The sequence below is a fragment of the Leptinotarsa decemlineata genome, unplaced genomic scaffold (assembly GCF_025532065.1).
Source record: "Leptinotarsa decemlineata unplaced genomic scaffold, Ldec_3_MD MMD2_tig00026354_RagTag_RagTag, whole genome shotgun sequence".
Lineage (NCBI taxonomy): Eukaryota > Metazoa > Arthropoda > Insecta > Coleoptera > Chrysomelidae > Leptinotarsa > Leptinotarsa decemlineata.
In genome coordinates, this window is record NW_027412702.1 from 16077848 (window position 1) to 16097861 (window position 20014).

Genomic DNA, 20014 nt, shown 5'->3' on the forward strand with positions numbered 1-20014 from the left:
AATATAACCCTTTCAATATAAACAAGATTCCTCTTGGCTGGGATTTAATCAAATAGGTGAATGAATGTCATTGTGATGTCATCGATGACATAAGTAGATCAAACTTATTCCGTGACATTAAAATCGTAATTCATGAATGAATTGTGTGTATTTTCTATAATGTTATCCAATTTTGACACTGAAGAGCCTTAGAGCAAGTGTCTTAAGGCGAAACATCGTTGTCTACCAGTGAGGATGTCAGTGTTCCATGTAAGTGCATTTTTTTACCATTCATTTAGTGTAAAACTCCTGTGAATGATATCAGATTTTATTTCTCAACGAATATTTGGAATACAAACTGAGTAGAGGATGGTGTCTTCTGTATAATTCAGTGTTCATATAAAAGTATTTGTTTCCAAAGAATTTTTCTTTCGTGTAATTCAATGTTTATATAAAAGTAGCTGTTTTAGGAAGGCTTCTTCTTACAGTTTGTGTCTGAAAGTTGCTTCTTTGCACGATCTACACATCCATGTATAGAGTTACTTATTTCAAAATCGATTACTTCTTCCCTTTCTAAGATGCCCACATTTTTGTATCAAGATGGAGTAGGAGAAATCCAAAAACTTTCTTTCTCAACAACTACTTTCATATGCACATATGAAATATTCGTTATGGAATTGAAACATATAAAGAGATAAAGAGTATTGATAAAAATGAGTAGTATTGATACAAAAGCTCGTTTACATAAAACATTCATCGTCATCATTGGTGAACTTTGTAGTTTCGGGACAAAAAATTATCTCCTCGTAATCACCGAAGACATATTACTAGGTAGGTATGGTTAGGAAATTTAATTCCAGCCGTTTGAATTGAAAGAAAAATATTTTCGGGATTACTTTTTGAGAAAAAAATCCTTTTGACTTTTCTACTTCTCCATTATCAAACAAAAAAATATAGGAAAAATTATTCAATAAATCATCAAAAATGTATGAGTGAACCTTCAATACACATTCACACTCAACCAAGTTGCCCTCTAGATACCGAAGAATCCAGAAGTAACGTCGAGATCCGTCTAGAAAGATAATCATCTCCATCTGGTCCCTAAACCATCTGTGAGGGTATCAAAATTCCTAGTTCATATACAGTACTGCGAAAATAACTGTATTATCAAATATTTGATTCAACGGTAGGACGATAGCCTGGTAGGTCAACGTGGGTGGTTTGATCCACTCACTCAATTGACCGCTGCGTGAACCGGTGGTTCAAACCGCAAGGCCGGACGATCAATTTTCACTTCCTATCGTCCAACCCGTTTTAGGAATCACACGTTAAAAAGTAAGACCTTGTTAAGTCGTACAAGTTACGACTTTTGAAAGTTGTCGTTTGTAGGGGCGTCAGCTGGTTAACGGAAAAATGGATTTTATAAGATTTTAACAGAACGTAACACAACAAAATGGGCTCAGAAGAGTAACATACACTACTCACATAGAAGATATCTGAATTCAGTAGGGGTGTTCAACGGAGAACTAAACTACATCTAACAATGTTAGATTCTGTTAATTCTGGAATACATTTGTATCTAAGACTACCTAAAATTTCTACCTTTGTTTCACAGCAGGTTACATATGAATCCACTTGTATTTTTTCAGAAGAATTAACTTGTTGAACTATGAACGACCACTTGAACTCTATAATGGGCAAAACTTTCTGAGAGTTTTTCAATCAGCGACAGCTGATTAACGGAAAAACAGAATACAGATTTTTTTTTTGAACAGAATACTTTCATGAAAAACATCTGCTCTACATTCGAATCCAAAAAGTGAAGTATTTAATAATGTGATCGTTTAATAAACATTTAGAACTTAACTTTAATTTCGTTCTCATATTATTAAAGAATATTGCTTCTACTGAATTGAATATACGCCTTTTTGCACTGTTCGAAAATGCTGTTCAAAATGAAGGCTAAGATCTGTCAAATTTGAAAACCATTTAGAAAAATCAAAAACTCACTCTATCTTGAAGGTACTCTTCGGGGAAGCCTGACTGATCATCAGCGACGGACTACAGCTATTCGATGCCGCTTCCAGACCTCTGGATAGCTTCAGCATCTCCGCTCCGAATTGTCCTAGTGCTGACAGCGTACATGGCTTCGGGTCGGAGTCCTGAATCCAAAGTTCGTGTGTGTCGAGAGTCGTGAGTTCTGTGTCCGTGGAAGCGGCAGAATGGGCATGTTGGGGAGTGGAGTTTTTGCTTCCAGATTTGTTGGGATTCAGAAACCTCCTCCAGGTGCATTTTCGTTCTGAAAGGAGTTGAAAGTGTTCAATGAGTGTTTTTGTGGCAGTCGTTTCATAAATATACAGAAATTATTTCAAGGTTGCAACTCTCTCTTTTTTTTTAATATGAACTTTCATTTTGACCAACTATTGTTTTCTGATGATCTTAATCTGATGATCTCAATTCATAACACCCTACTTTATGAATTGAAGGGGTTATATTTTTAGGACTGATTAATTTTTGGGAAAGAAAGTTTTTGGCTTTCTACTACTCCATCTTGAGATGGAGAAAAAAAGATGAGGGAATCTTTCAAAGAAAGGAAGGAAGTAATCAATTTGAAAATTAGTAACTCTATACATGGATGTGTAGATCATGCAAAGAAGTAACTTTCAGACACAAATGAAAGAAAGTCCTCCTGAAACAACTACTTTCATATAAACATTTAATTACACGAAAGAAAAAAAATTATTTCGAAACAAATACTTTTACATGAACACTGAATTATATAGAAGATACTTTTCTCTATTCAGTTTGTATTCCAAACATTCGTTATGGAATGAAATTCAGATATCATTCACAGGAGTTCTACTTTAAATGAATGGTAACAAATTGCACTTACATGGAACACTGCCATCCTCACTGGTATACATCGATGTTTCGCAGTAAGACACATGCCCTAAGGCTCTTCAGTACCAAATTGGATAACATCATAGAAAATACACACAATTCATTCATGATTCAAGATGGAGTAGTAGAAAGCCAGAAACTTTCTTTCCCAAAAACCCTACTTATAGTTCTCACACTATAATTATGTATGCAAAAGCTTTACAGGATGGATAGACTGATTCGATAACTTTCAGTATGTTCCTATAAACATTTATAGAAACTTTAATAATTTTTGAGCCACTTGGTAAGTAATTTTCAAACAACTATAGGATTTCCTATTTTTCATTTAGTGTTCATATAAAAGTAGGTATTTCGGAAGCATTCTTTCTTTCGTGCAATTCAATGTTGTTCAAGAGGGCTTTTTCTTACAGTTTGTGTCCGAAAGTTACCTCTTTGCATGATATACACTTCTTTGTAAAGAGGTTCTTTTGAAATTGATAGGACGGTAGCCTGGTGGGTGGTTTGTTCCCGTCACTCAATCGACCGCTGTGCGAACCGGTGGTTCGAACCGCAAGGCCGGATGATCTATTGATTTTCACTTCTTATCGTCTAACCCGTGTTAGGAATCAAACGTTTGAAGGCAAGACCTCGGTAATCCTTAGCTCGCACACGTTTCGACTTTTCAGAGTTGTCGTTCGTAGGGGAGCGATAGCTGGTTAACGGAAAAACATATTTTTTTCCCATTGAATATATGATTTGCTGAGTTATTCTCAATCATTTACGTTTTAGATTGTTAATCTGATTAGGAAATGGAATTTCCAGAAATAGGATGGTCTCATATTATTACTCTGTCCCATGTATTACTGAATATTTGAAGCGTAGACACTCGATATATAAGCCGTTTTATGAGAAACTGATATAATTTGTCTCTCTGCATTTTTGAAACGATGTTTCTCACACAGGCTTGAAATAACGTTATTTTGGATAACTTATAATTTTCACTTTCAAATATTATTATCTCCTCGATGGAAATACTTGACAGATTGTCTCTGGTCTGGATTCCTGGCCATACTGGCCTGGAAGTCAATGAGGCTGTCGACTACCTTACAAAGGAGGGTGCTGCAAGTAGCTTCATCGGACCAGAACAAATATTGAACACCTGGATGGCAAGAAGATTAATGGACTTCTGGCAGAATCTTGGCTCACTCCAAGGCGTTCATTTACCCTTCGAAGCTTGATACCAAACAGTTGTTGGACTATAGTAGGGATGAACTACGATGTCTAAACAGGTCTTCTCACAGGTCACTGTCATTTGAATCATCGTATGCAGAGACTTGAACTGTCGGAAGACAGTGTTTGTCGCCTCTGTTTGGAAAATGATGAAACAGCAGAGCACATACTTTGGGCGTGCCCCGCTTGGGACCGAATCAGGTTTTTAGATTTTGGCAGAGCCGCACTCGTACCATCTGACCTAAAAGACCACTCACCATACAAATTAATCGGCTTCGTTAAGAAGCTAGGTTCATTTGGTCGAGTTTGAATAGTTGTGATCAACAATAAACCTTTGCGGTGGAGGGTCGAATAGACCCACTCACTTTGGTCCTAACCTAACCTACAAATACGGAGATGAAATGTTTTGTTTCTAATGTTTTTAATATGTCAGTGAAAATGCATTCCTTAGGATATGCTGTTTGATGTTTTACCACATATTTCAATCATGAAAATATTATATTCAACCTCCCAAAACAAAAACCTTCCTCAGATAAAGGTCTTGAATACATACGCAATTCATTGGATGTTACATAAAGGATCAAAATAATTGATTATCAACATTCCAGAAATAATGTCTACAAAATGAACTTTGAAAAACATGATCTAGATTACCAATATCTTTCATATTTGTCAAATATTATATTTCTAACGTTTTCAATTCACCAGCAGGAATATAGATTTTTGTGTACTGATAAAATATGTATTTTCAACAGCTCAACAAGTGTTTCGATTTGCGACATATTTAACAATAATTTCGAGTAAAAAATAATGAGTGGAAACGTCATTTGTATGACGATCATATTACATACATAACTAATAAATAATTTTTATGATCATCTTTTCACGAACGTTATTGTTTAGAACTGTTTTGATATTTCTGTAGTTGTCTCACAAAAACCATAACACAGCCAATATCTGACAAATACACTGTTTACCAGTTCTCGCTTTGTAAGCTGTGGGATACACTAGATGAAATGATTGGCTTCATTAAAATTATTACTCATTCGGTGAAGTATGGGTTGCCACGAGACATAATGAAGCCAAGTTAACTTAGCCTAATATCGAAAGAAGTTCACAATGATTCGATTATTCCGTAGTTTTACCAATATTTTCCATTTTTAAATATTGAAGCCAGTTGTGGTTCTGTACTCGTCTTAAACTCGTGTACGGAAAATCCTTTCATTAATTTACGGTTTCATGAATCTCTGGCAAGTAATTCGCCGTGACAAGGTATAACCGGCAGGTCTGGTGGGAAATAAATCCCACAGCCGTTCTCAGCGTAACAAACCAGTCAAACTCGGACCTCATGAGCGAAAACAATTTCCCGTAAAATTATATTTACACCGACACTATGTCAACACACTGACGTACACGTAATCAAGTTGGTTTCGAAACTGATAGTTCATGAAACTCGCAGCGGAGGCGACATGAACGTGATCAGCGAACGTCCGGATTAGAGGAGATGATCATCGTAGCGAACGCATTGGAATCGGAATTATCCCGCCGTGTAATCCGTTCTTCGGTCGCTTAAGACGATTCATTAGGGGAATCATGGAAAAGATTAGTCTGGAGACGGCTTATCGAGCACATTTGTTAGGGGTTAGCTAACGATCTTATGTCATACCGACGTAGAGACTTTCAAATTTGGGTGTGTCAACTGATCAGATTCATATTAACTTCATAAATAGATACTAGTTTGATTCATGATGCCTGAAATTATATTCTAATAGCTTCAAAAAACATTCGAAGTACCAAACATTTACAGAATGAAGTAGATGCAAGACGTGAACGCCATCTGTATCAACAGAAGAATCAGTCTACAAGTATCAACGATTAACGATGGTTCCCAAAGCAATCAGTTGCAAGCCATAGGATTCTCCTCATGTCTGAGCTTTCCTTGCTAGGCATCTAGTTGAAACCAAAGCCAAAAACTTACCCATTCGTCATCTAACACATCTACTTCAGTCTATCAGACCAGAGACTCCCCAGAATTGTTATCCTAACAAATGTACATTGTATGTCAACCTACTGCTCACAATAGCCCTTTAAAACTACCCAAATGAACTGAAACCTTTGGTAGGCTTTTCATCTTGTCTTACAAAAAAAGAGGTTAGCCCACAAATACGAAAAGCTTGATGGCCTCCAACGATTCCCTGTTCGATTTATGGAAGCAAAAATCTGCAGAAGACCTTTTGTTGTATGTTACCTATTGGGAAATTAATGTAATCGAATAACAAGAGCCAATAATACTCCAGGACTTTGGACATTGGACAGTGTTATAATGCAGAAATGAAATAGCTTTTCAAAAACATGAACTGAATGAAATACTTATTTACAAATTTGTTGAAACCTTTTCCTCTCCTGTTTATTTTGTCATCTAGTAACGTTTGACCGTAAAGTTTTTATAATGATTGTGAATTTTAGAAAATGAATATTATTTTCATTATTAAGTATATTTTTTGATGGCTAAAACTTTTACGTTCTGCCTACACGATTTACGTGCAAACTTCTATACATTTTTGTCATGCTTGAAATATTTAATAAAATATAACATGAATGTATGAACAATCAAATTTTTTGATCAGTGAAAATCTGTATTTATAGACCAACACCTTATTATTCAATATATCGAGAAAATAACTTGTTTTCAACTCAACTTTGCTTTGTTTTATGTTCATAGAAATATCAGTTTCAATTTTCTGACTCTTGAAAGCCGTTCTCGTACAAAAATTGTATTTTTTTTCTGGATTCAGTTTTGAAATTAATATTTTCGCTCAGCCACGGCCATTAACATTCTTTACGGATTGAATAACATAACCCTTGGGATCCTTCTAAAATAAACTTCAATTTTTCTCTGTTGGTGTAGACATTAAAAAAAGATCCCCGAACGGTGAAAACGCACACGAAATCGTTCATTTCCAATGAGCCAATTCCAGAACAAATTACTTGTCAACGAGCGCTTGTTTCGTAGGAACGAAAGAAAATTGGGAAATTAAATGAGGTCAATATAGTTGCCAAATGACAGAGAGGAGCAAGACTAGAGTAGTAAACTGCATGCAGACGGAGAATTTACGTATATCAATGGTGGAGTACCTACTTGATGAATTTCAATTGAATTCAAATACGTTTTAATTTTAGAGGTTTATGCGTGTCTGGCACTTTATTTCCATTGCGGTAGTATTCCATCGCATAGATATTGTAAACCATCGAAGTGGAATAAACTCTAAATCTTTTTCTGACATTTTTCACAAGAATGAAATACCTGTGATGCACTCTTTGGAACCTTTGGTGTAGTAATGAATCTTACTGAAGTTTTGTCCCAACACCGTATCATTATTTTCAACACCTCAACACGTGTTTCAACCACCAAGTGATCATCTTCAAGAGGAAGGTTAAACTTCCTCTTGCAGATCATCACTTGGTCATTTGAAACACTTGTCAAGGTGCTGAAAATACATCAAAATATACAGGGTGTTCCTTAAACACATGCTAATATTTAAGGAGGTAATTCTTAGACCCATTTTAAGAAAAAAACTTCCTATGGACGTATGTCCTAAACGCCTTAACTTTTGAGATACAGGGTGGCAAAGTTTTCAAAAATAATCAGTTTTTTATTAATAACTGAGATAATTTTGTAGACATCTTTGGCATATTTGGTACATATGTTCCATGCCTCAAGGCGCATTTTCTGATGTACACAATTTTGTATTTTTTCAAACAGTGGCATCCCTACGGGTTTCGCATTGAATATTTTTGGGGAAAAAGTACTACGCTAATGCTTTCTTTTCAAAATAAAATCTTTTTCAAAATTCTCATTTATTTTTGAGAAAATTTGATCTCCTGGTATTTTTTTGTCCGACGCATGATTTTCACTCAAAAAAATAAAAATCGACAGAAAGCAAATTAAGAAATTAGATCAATTCTAAAATGAATGAGAATCTGAAAATTGCTTCATAACGCATTACCAATTCCCTAATAATATTTGAAAACATAATCTGCAAAAAAAATTATTTATCACAAAAACGAGTTTTATTTTTTATTTTGTGACAGTAAGTCTAAACGAATAGCACAAATTTGTTAATTAGTAATAATACCAAAACTGATTATAAAAATTGTTGGAAGTGGCCACCTGCACTTAGTATGCATGCTTCCGCCCTTCTACGCATGGAATTACGCACCCGTTCAAATATTCCCGGCGTATTTCGTATAGTTTCACACGAGGCAACTATTCGCTCTCTTGAATCTTCTAAAGTATTAACGGGAGTTTTATACACAAGAGTTTTAAGGTGACCCCATAAAAAAATCTAAACTGTTGAGATCGGGGGATCTTGCTGGCCATTGCTGAGGTCCTCCGCGATCTATCCAACGATTAGGATAAACTATTTAAATGGTTTCGGACAATTACACTGAAATGAGCAGGGGTACCATCGTGCATGTACCATATCGATTCCTTAACGCAAGTGGCACATCTTCCAATAACCCAGGTAAGTCTTCTTCGAGAAAGTGTAAATAAGAACGACTATCAAGGCGTCCCAAAAATGGGACTATGAGATGATCACCTATAATTCCTGCCCATACATTAACCGAAAATTGGTGTTGGAAATGGGTTTGGGTTATTGCATGTGGATTTTCTTCACATGATTATTATGGAAATTTTGAATGGCATTCCGAGAAAAATTTGCTTCGTCTGTGAACAAAATTTGTGTCTCAAACTGCGGATTTAGTGCAATACTTTATAGATACCACTGACTGAAGTTCACACGCTGTGGAAAATCTCTGGGGAGTAATGCCTACACTCTTGAAATATGGTATGGGTATAACAAAAAATCAACCAAAATACACCAAACAATTTGATGGCAAATATCCAGAGTTCTAGCGATCATCCTTGTACTCGTCTCAGGATGTTCCTCAATATCTTGCAGCACCGCTTCCTCAATTTCAGGAGTTCTTACTACACGAGGTCTACCTTCCGGAGTCCCTTCCTTGAAACTACCAGTTTCCCCAAGTCGACGATGAATAGTTGAAAAGGTTCGGCTATCTGGTAAGGCACGATTAGGATATCTTTCCTGATAAATGCGCCTGGCTTCTGTTGCATTACCATCGGCAAGGCCATATACGCAATGCATTTGCGCCATTTCCGCATTCGTATAATTTACCATATTTACTGATATTCAGAAAAACAGCGGACTACTAAAAAAACTTCAATAACACTTCAAAATAAATCAAAACGCGCTGTGACAGTTTTTAACACCAACACCTTACTTTAAACCAACATCAATATATGCTACTGACGTTTGTACATATAGAGAATTCGTTTTTTATTGCTATGGTGGGTACGCTGTTTTTTCTGCTTTTAATCTTTAAAAGAAATCACATATCGACAAACTCCATATTTCCAAGAGGTGCAGTAAATAAATTCTTCTACACGTCATTTATTCCTGGATAACTAAATTTATGTTTTCAAAAATTATTAAGCGGTGCTGCGTTATGACGTAATTTTATTTGAGAACAGTGTATCTGACAACAAACAAATGCCTTTTAGATCCTCAATTATTTTGCAAGAAATCTGATCTCTTAGTTTGCTTTCAGTCGATGCACGATTCTCAGATTTTTAAGGAATGTATCCTTAAGTAAAGCGATTTTCAATTTTTTGAGCGAAAACCATGCGTCGGACAAAGTAAACCCAGCAAATCAAATATGCTCAAAAATGTATGGAGATTTTAAAAATAATTTTTAATTCAAGATAAAGCAGTGGCGTAGTATTTTTGTCGCCATAAATATACATTTCAAAACTCGTATGTACGCCACTGGCAGAGAAAATTAAGAAAATTGTACATCAGAAAATGCGCCTTGAGGCATGGAACATATGTACCAAATATGCCAAAGATGTCTACAAAATTATCTCAGTTATTATTAAAAAACTGATTATTTTTGAAAACTTTGCCACCCTGTATCTCAAAAGTTAAGGCGTTTAGGACATACGTCCATAGGACGTTTTTTCCTTAAAATGGGTCTAAGAATTACCTCCTTAAATATTAGCATGTGTTTAAGGAACACCCTGTATATACTTATGGCGGGCATTTTACACTACTTCTTTCCACTAACCATGACGTGACTTAGGCCATTGATGCAATTGACAACTTTATTCAATGGAAACGTAAAGCTTTTGTTGCGTTCGAAGGAGAGTGAAATATTTCGCATAATTCATATTGCTTCTTTAATAATCGTAAATAGGCCGTAAAATTTAGTTTTTGATAAAATATACTTCATAGCAGAATGAGCAACTACTCTAGTGTTAATTGACCCAAGCGATCCATGCACTTCTTGGCATATTCCTAGCCTATAATTGAAATGATTTCTCACTTTGTCAAAATTTCTGGTTTGATACATCTAAGTATTAATATGTGATACATTCTACACAGGAAGAAAGGCATACATGCGAAAAAGGTATCTATTTTTTTCAGTTTCATTTAATCACCAAAAAAAGGTATCTACTTCAGTTCTTCATTTATGTATAATTTAGAAATGAAAATGTTATGCTTAAGACAAACAAAATTCAGGCACATATATTCGATACATTTATAGGAAACTTGAAGTGACTCCAGTCAATAGTTGAAGTGACTCCAGTCAATAGTTATAAGAATAGTGAACACAGAAACCACATAAAGTTGAATGTTTGGGCTGGTACAATACAAAAACATCTTATTTTTAAATCTTTATCTTTTTCTGCGTTTAAAATTGAAACGAAAGCCATCCTCTTCGGCAAACAACGAATCTGCCTGAATTGAAATAAATCAAGTTAAGTTTAACCTTATTCAATTATCCAATTCATTTTACTTCATAGTGTTTTTGTTATAAATGTACCTACTTGTACTTTTGTTATATGATGTTGAACCCTAGATTAGGTCCAAAAATATTCTTGGTTAAGTGGTAGAATAGAGTAAGCTAAACTCCACCAAGATAAAAAATGAAGTCCATTTATCATTTTTTATATCCTTTTTCGAGGAAAATGTAATAATTGTATTCCCCGATAGACCAAGACTTCAGTTACTAGATGAATTGATATGATTAATTTCAAACTTCTTGTCAGATGTCAAAAGAGTTCTGAATCTAGAAGGAGTTATATATTGCTAGAGAAATAAGTTTTTGGAAAAATGTTTTTTTTGTTTTCTACTTCTCGATCTTCGTACAAAAAAATATGAAAATATTCCGAAAGAAGGAAGAAAACAAGTAAATATAAAATGAACTCCTAACATAGATGTGAAGATCATGCATAGAAATTACTTTCAGATAATAACTGGAAAGAAGCCCTCCCAATAAAACTACTTTTCCATGAACAATACTTTCATAATATTGAACATTGAGTTATACAAGAATAACTTTTTCCCATTGAAACTTTCCCTGAAAACCAATTTCTGTTTTAATCTCCCTACCTAGATGAGAATGAAAAGAATAAGAGTTTTACGATCGAGCCATCTTCTCGGTTTATCGGTTATTGCGATGGCCTGTAATTTATTTATAAAGATCCTTCCTCGAGGAGTTAGAACCTACTGTTTGATAGTGGCATCAGTGGAAAATGATTATTGAGAGCTCGTGAAGTCGCTAGTGAACATAAACATCTTGAAGATACGTAAAGCGATCGATACTAATATGACTACTATACAGGTAATGATTTTCTAACATCTAGAAAGATCTAAATCAAATCTCAGTTCCTTGATATTTAAGACCGTTTTTACCTGAGATCCTGTTAGTACAGGATCCCGCCGTGAACTCACTACGCTCAAACTAAAATTTTTACATACATTTATGAATAGGGAAATACATTTATGACAGGTTGCCAGTCAAAAAGTGGCCGCCATTGAAAAAATCAAGCTACTAAAATACTTCATGGAGTGAGAGCCCTGTCAATCCCTCTACGAAACCCTTCATCACTTGGAAGGATCGATTGCAGCTTGAGAAATGGTTCTGAAGCAGGTTCTGTGCAGTCTCGGACTGTTTGGACTGATTTGAATCATCAGCAAAATGAAGACAATCTATATATTTCAGAACTGACAGTAAATCATCATTGATGAAAATAATGAACAGAAGTGGACCAAGATTCAATCCTTGTGGTACACCTGATCTAGCTGGAAATTTGTCTGAAATTTTTCAGTTATGAAAAAGTGTTAGTTATATTTTTTTCATTCCATATTTACTCAATTATTATGAAATTTGTTTTCAGATTTCTTATACTTTATTTGGTTTCCCCGATATATCCATTGTGAGTACATACATGTGAAATCTATTTTTATTTATAATTAGTTATCGGTTCTTCATATACTGTTTTTTTTGTTAATATTCATTATTATATAGTGTAATGTACATAGCATTTATATTTTGTTTACTCACTATCTTTTACATGTAAAATGGGGATATTTTTTCGATTTATTCTGTTTGTATCCCTATTTGTGTAATAAATAAATACATACAAATAGATGGAGCTGAAGAAGTTTAACTTCAGTCGCGTGGTTCGAAGCACACTCACTTTTTTAATTGAAAATATTTGCGGTCACATTTTGACTGGCACCCAATCATAAATGTATTCACAAATTCACTCCTATTCACATCTATTCACAAATGTATGCAAAAATCTGAGTTTGGTTAACTACGCTATGGACGTAGTGATTCTGCAGCGCGATCTTATTCTATGTTTCTCGTTGGAAATTTGAAGAATTCAAATCCAGAAAAGCAAAATTCATTCTTTCGCCTATAAATCTCACCGACTAGGCTTTGTAACGAGCAATTCAGGGGTTTGTTATTTCATCGTGGTAGTAAAACATATATTACCCACCCTGGAATATTTATGGAATGATCCATAGGACAATTATGAAGTTTGAGAATGATAAAGTACGCCTCGCTTAAAACGCGATTCCTTGGAAATTCATGATTGTTTACTATTTTATGTTTTGTCTTAGCATTGTTTTTCTTTCTGTTGAACTTGATGACAAGTATTTTTTAACTGGAAACTTAGGAAAATCACCACGTTAAAAATTAATATCGCTGAGACGGAAAATTGTATTTTGAAGTTAGAACCTCACATTTCGTGAATATAGTATCATTCAGGACATTCCAACGAAAATTTGACCCCCCCCGTAAATCAGAAACGGATGTGTAATCGAAAATTTCAAAGGATACGTCAATTTTTACTTCTTGGGGGACTAATTCTGATATGGAAATCATACCCGAAACTTCACCCCCCTGCGGTCAGCAACTACTCCCAAATGGGCGGTCGTATGCTACATCATTTGAAAGGCATTCTGTCCCTCTATTACTTCTGTTTTTTTTTTCGAAAATGGTTCATTCGTTATCGAGAAATTAAATGTTGAACGTTTCAATTAAGTAAAAACAGAAAATTTGCTGTAGCTCATTTCATTGAGGAAATCCACAAAAGTAATATCAATGGATAAAATGTTCGAAATGACCTCCAATCTAATAATACAGTCCACTTTTGAAAGCGTTCCTTACATTATTGAAGATGCCGGAATCAGAAATCGGCATTCCCGAACAATTCTGTGTCGCAGGTCTTCTAGATTTGTAGAATTTATTTAATCCGTAGTAAACGTTTTCAAATGGACAACAATGTTATTTTTTTCTGTCCTGGTAGTTTTTGTTCAATCTAGTTGTCGCAAAACAAAAAGTAGATAGTTCTTCTTCTTCTCGAATTATTATTCAGTCATCCTTGTTCACTGTGTTCCAACATGGTTTAGTCTACTGGAGTAACGAAGAAATTGTTGCAACTTATTATCGAAATAATGAATATGCTGAAGCTGCTGCAAGAATTCATGATACGAATCATCCAGACCACAACGTGAGCCATCAATACGTTAAACAGAAGACTTGCGACAGAGAATTGTTCGGGAATGCCGATTTATTCGAACATCTTCAATAGTGCAAGGAACGCTTTTGAAAGTGGACTGTATTATTGTATGGAACTAGGTGGAGGTCATTTTGAATACTTTATCCGTTGATTGTGTTGCCATTGAAATTACTTTTGTTGATTCCCTCAATAAAATGAGCGACAGCGAATTTTCTGTTTTTCTTAAATAAAAAGTTCAACATTCAATTTCCCAATAACGAAATGAACCATTTTCGAATAAAATCACAGAAGTAATAGATGTATGATGATGTATGACTGTATGATGTATGACTGGACCCCCCATGGGGGGGTCGGGTAAGATTTCCATGCCAGAATTAGTCCCCCTAGAAATAAAAATTGACGAAAGTTTCGATTGTACGTCCGTTTATGATTTACAGGGTGTCAAGTTTTCGTTGGAACTCCCTGTATATTATAAAACACAATTATGAAAGGAGAATTTTTCGAAAGCAAAGAAAATCTGCTGATCTGACTTGACGGGAATACTGTGTTTTCTTCTTGTCCTATACTTTTTTCATGTGAATTCTCTGTCGCAGGACAAATTGTTTCATAACACTGCATTATTTATGTAGTGGATGAAAATCCATGATTCACCGAGTGCGTGCTATATCACAATGAAAGACAAACTTATGGCTTCCCACCATCAATAAAGGACATATTAGGAGATGAATGTGCTATTAATAATCTATTAGCTTACCTTAGAAATACCAATTTGTTACATACTCTCTAAATTTTTTTTTCCATGTAATATATCGACAAGTCGCTAATGACCCTAGAGGTCGATGCGACTGTAAATAAATAAATAAATGAAAAAAAAAATTCACAATCAACACTATTGAACACTCTCCTAAAGAAGCTATTTGTATAGTGAAATGCTTCACTGCATCGCTTATTGCATATATTTTTGAAAATATTGAAAAGTGGAGTGACGCAATATGATCATAGCTAAGAAGTAAAAATAAAGGGTCTTCCAACAAGGACTTCGGAACTTTGAAAATTGATGACAGTCATCTTGTTGAAGCTACATCTGTCAAATTAGTTGTTATTTATTCAGTCTGGTTTGCCAAATCACCATTCAACAACACGCACAAATAGTGAAATTGTTTTATCAAAATGGTTGTTCTGTTAGAGTAACGTACCTTGCGCTTCGCTCATTTCACGGTCGCCATAATCGTCCTATCGAGAGGACTATTCGCAATGTGGTGGATAAATTTAAGTCCAGTGGTTCAGTAAACGATCGACCAATACCCTTACGTCCACGAAACGCAAGATATGCCGAAAACATCGCCGCTACCTGTGAGAGTGTGCAAAAAAATTCGAGGCAGTTGATTTCGCGTCGCTCAAAAGAATTCGGCCTTTCGCAGACCATAACTTGGCGAATTTTACGTCGTGACTTGGGTCTGCGCCTGCATAAATATTCAACTGAACCAGGAACTGAAGGTAACAGGTGTTTGTTCGCTGACTGGGCTCTGGAGCAATTGGCAACAGACCCATCAAAAAATCACTTTCTGGATGATCGAGCACGGGAACGAACATAATTGTCGAATTTGGGACGATATCAATCTACATGAGATCCAAGAGCGTCCAATGCATCCCGAAAGAGTCAATGTTTGGTATGGATTTTGGGCTGGCGGCGTCATCGGTCCATATTTCTTTGAGATTGACGTTAGCCAGACCATCATTGTCAACGACGATTACTGTAGGTAGACGATTACCAACTTATTTCGGCCTGAATTTGATGATCTGGACACCAACAGGAGGGCGCTACGTGCCACAGAGCTCATGCCACATTGAATATTCTGCACGAGCGATTCAAAGTCATGGACATCTCCCGTGGAGGTGAAGTAAACTGGCCAATGAGATAGTGCGATTTTCTTGACGGCTTTTCTCAAGTCGTAGGTGTATGCGAATAAGCCACAAGTGACAAACCATGCGAATAAGCCACAAACCATGCCAATAAGCCACCAACCGATGGCATGCCATCGGTCAAATTCAGCCTGATTTAGGGTCGAGACACACTTGTCCATACATCTCTCCGATCCGACTCCGGTTTGATTTTGCCCCAAAAGCGGATCGATGCAGGATCGCCAGTGGGTAATCACACTTGTCATACATGCTTCTTTCCGATTTATCACTCCGACTTGATACGCTTGCCACTCTCGCCAGTGTCGATTCAAACAATATCTGGGAAGCAAAATGTTCTTGAATTTTAGCAACTGCGATTTACCCATTGAGGCACACTGTTTGGAAAAAAATGATGAGGAAAATCAGAGAGCTCTCATAGAGTATAGCGGTACAGATCTTCAGTCTGGTCATATAAAACTGGATATTTTCTGACTTGTTCTACAAGCTTCTCCGGTTTTCATGACATTTTTTAAATTTAATTTGAAGAAAACAAAAAACTCAAATATCATACAAACTCCAAGCGATACCCGTCCCGCAGCTGGAGAACAAATAGGCTGCACAATCGGATCATGATCGAATGCATATACGGACTAAAGTACCATTTTCCTCTCAGACACTCGTCCGACATTAGGTTTGTTCTGGTTCTAACATCCGAGACTGTTTGGAAACAGCGCAAGACATGATGCGTACAAGCAAAAAATCTCAAACAATCCGAAATAGTCTCGGACACTTGTTTAAACCAGAACGCTTTTGAAGAGACCACTATGCCACTTATCGTATATATGAAGAGATGAAGACGCGAGAAGTACTATTGATCATGTCCATTTTGTTATGTACCGTATCTATATAGTCAGTTCAAATGTTATCTACCCTCAATCATCAATTACTCAAATCAAATAAATAAAAAAACATCCTAGCAAATAGTCCAAACAAATTTCCACATAAATGCGCATGAGCAACGGGAACAGTTCTCAACAGTTCAGCCTCGAGAGCAAGAACGATTCGGGACGGTTCAAAACAGTTTAGGATCATTTCGCAGTCGAAACAAGAATAGAGGATTCATCAATCTGAAATCATCCTCAATAAACCAGAACGCTCTATATCAACTGCGCATGATCCTGACGTCCTAGAACCTGAATTTTGTAGAACCAGAACAAATCTTGTATGATGGGAGTCGGATCTGAAGGGTGTATGACAGGTGTATCCCGGCCTTTTTATGCCGTAGAGTCATGAAAAATTGGACATTTCGGATGCGCTTCACCCAGAGAAGCAGTGGCGGACATTAGAACGATGTTTTATTCTACACATAATGACATCGATCGATATTTCAAACTAATGAGACATTTCGATGATATCTCACACTCACATTGTTTTATTTAAATTCAGAGCTAGGAAGCGCTGAATGTAGTTAACTCTGTAGGCGGTTTATTAGCAAAATTGTTAACCACATGGTAACCGTTAAAGGAAAAAAAACACATTTGGAGAATCGATTTCTATCCATGGTACGAATACAAGGTAGATAAACTGACCAAACCTCTCGCCATTCATTAACAGTGTTTCAATTACGTGCTGCTTCCTCTCATGAAGGGTTTTTCGGTATCGAGGTACATTCGCATAATTGACTATGTCTGTTGGTTACTTCCTTTCACTTGAATAATATATTCCACAGTTGTGAATCATTGAAACTAACGGAGCAAAGGGAAACCTCTGCGAAAGTGATTAAACTCGAATGTACGACGGAAGTGTCAATTAATAATTCAACTTTTAAGCCGTGGTGAATGAATGAATGACGACTAGCCACAACTCTGCTTCGGGTCCATCCGTTGTTAGCATTTACATAGCACAAAGTAGTTGCTTGTTTCTAGTTGAAAAATTGATATTTCAATAAATTGAATATTACCCTCTATATATAGGAACTTTGATCAACGTTTTATCATATTTATTAGGTCTTATTTTCAATTTGAAACTGTATCTAGATTATCAGAATAGTTTTCTGATTGGACAAGATCATCGACCTTGAAAATCTGTAGCGAATAGTTGAAAGATGATTCGTTTTTTCACACAGATTCAAATAATGACATAATTTGAGCACTGAAGTTATATTAAACGTAAACGTTCATGGGCATACATTTTTTACGTGACATATTAATGAAAATTCTGCTCAAATTAAATATCAAAGGGCGAAAGTATTTCCATACGCTTGACTGATGACAAACATTACCAAGTTCAGGTTCATGGTAGTCTGTTTTTTCTGTGAAACAGCAATGTTGACATCGGAATTTTTACACTGTTTCGTCCGTTTCGCTTGCTGAATATTTGGATCAACTCCGAAATTTCCTAATGTCGTCAAAGGACTTCTCGAAATATTTTTCCCATTTATTGTCATGTGGAAAAACAAAGAAATATAATTATCAAGGTGGAAAATACTTTTGTTTGTTTTAGAAGTCGCAATCGGTCGCGTCGTTTCATGTTACAAGCATCATAGCTGGAAGGAAACTCCGAAACTTTCTTGCAATTTTTCGCCTGACTGATTCTCCAAAAGCGAATGTTGTTTCCGTTAATTCCCTACTCGAAAATCCGAGTTTGCGGTTTTAGTATAATTACGAAATACGGAGCGAATTTGTATACATCTTAAGTGAAATTTTGTATCAATGGGATCACTCTGTTGAAAGCAGTTAGTGGTGCTTTAGAGGTTATTGCTTCCATGAACGAGCATGAGAAACCCAAGGTACTTCTAAATCAGATACGCTCAAAATTATTCAACTTCATTGTATGGCGTGGGCTATGCTTTACTCTTAATTTGTGGTAAACACTATCTTGGTAATATTGCAGCTTACCTAGTGGTGTTGACGTGGGACCTCCCATCCAATTACTCGACCAATCAGGAGTTCCCAAGTTCTGCTTCTGATTTGCTAGTAATCTCACAGTTAGTGCGTATGTAACCAGCATCACCAACAATGGAATGTAAAAGCAAATAATGGATCCTATGAACTTATACAGAGGATCTGGAATTTGACATGTGCCGTCTATTATTAGAGAGCCTTGATCCTGCAAAGAAATTGAATGTAGTGGGGTTCTAATATGACATTGCTTGTCAAATAATAGTTATTGTGATGAATACAACATTCAATTGAAAGTGTGATTGAAATCGTAACATCAAATTAAAATTGATTATTAAAATTTGACTGTGGAAAGTTTTTTCTCGTACTCTTTATTTTCCATCTCTAACATGGATAAGTCAGATTCTTCTGGAACAATACTAAATATCCCAAGACTTTTTGTCATTACAGATAAATTTATTATTCAATGAATTGTAGTTGTTTCAATTGCTAGTAAGGTAGCGTCACCAGCATACGTTATAAAATTACTTTGAAAATCATCGACATAGAATGTATATAGCAAGGGTCCCAGAATAGAGCCCTGTGGTACTCCTGTGTGATACATTCGATGATAAGACTGAATCTTTTTTTCATGTATGCTTCCTATGAATTGACATAAACGTTCAAAGCTTTATTTTGGTTCAAATTTGAGATCATAACGTATCATTTGACAATGTGTGGTTGTTGAGGGATGCAAATGTTCCAACCACTCTTCTATTTTTGTTATACTCAGGTAACTTATGAACGCGATGAATAATAAATGGCGAAAATTAATTTGAGGTTCCAATAAGATTTTGACTTACTTTTGAATACATCAAACTCAGTGGCAGACTCATTGCTATCGACAACAACCAGACGAAGATTATCTTCAATATGACTCTTCTTCTGGATTTGTTTCTGCCGAATTTCATGGGATACCTCAAGCTCAGGTATCTATCGACGCTGATGGTACAAAGATGCATGATTGAGGCTGTGCAGAATAGGACGTCCAGACATATCCAGGCCAAACAATAGATCGATGGAAGAGCGAAGTAACCTGAAACAAAATTCAACAATCAGGTAGTTGTTGACAAAAAATGTTTCTTCAAAATATGAATCCAAACAATTCAACACATTCATGGTGAAAATGAATCAATGAGATCGGTATTACCCTGGTTCCATATCGTAGTGTGGAATCGTTCTTCCA

At 35.8% G+C, this 20014-nt stretch overlaps 2 protein-coding genes across 2 annotated transcripts in view; one reads left to right on the top strand and one right to left on the bottom strand.

The window, feature by feature from the left end:
* Positions 1-20014, top strand: part of Rpn2 (Regulatory particle non-ATPase 2) — a 238809-nt gene that overhangs the window by 193671 nt on the left and 25124 nt on the right. The gene's annotated exons all lie outside the window — the stretch shown is intronic.
* The window catches only part of 5-HT2B (5-hydroxytryptamine receptor 2B), a 231409-nt gene that overhangs the window by 13660 nt on the left and 197735 nt on the right, over positions 1-20014 (bottom strand). The window contains exons 4-6 of the mRNA XM_074184561.1: positions 19632-19864; positions 18787-18997; positions 1990-2278 (exon numbers count right to left, since the gene is read on the bottom strand). Coding sequence (XP_074040662.1) covers positions 1990-2278; positions 18787-18997; positions 19632-19864 — 733 coding nt within the window. The remainder of the gene's footprint in view (positions 1-1989; positions 2279-18786; positions 18998-19631; positions 19865-20014) is intronic.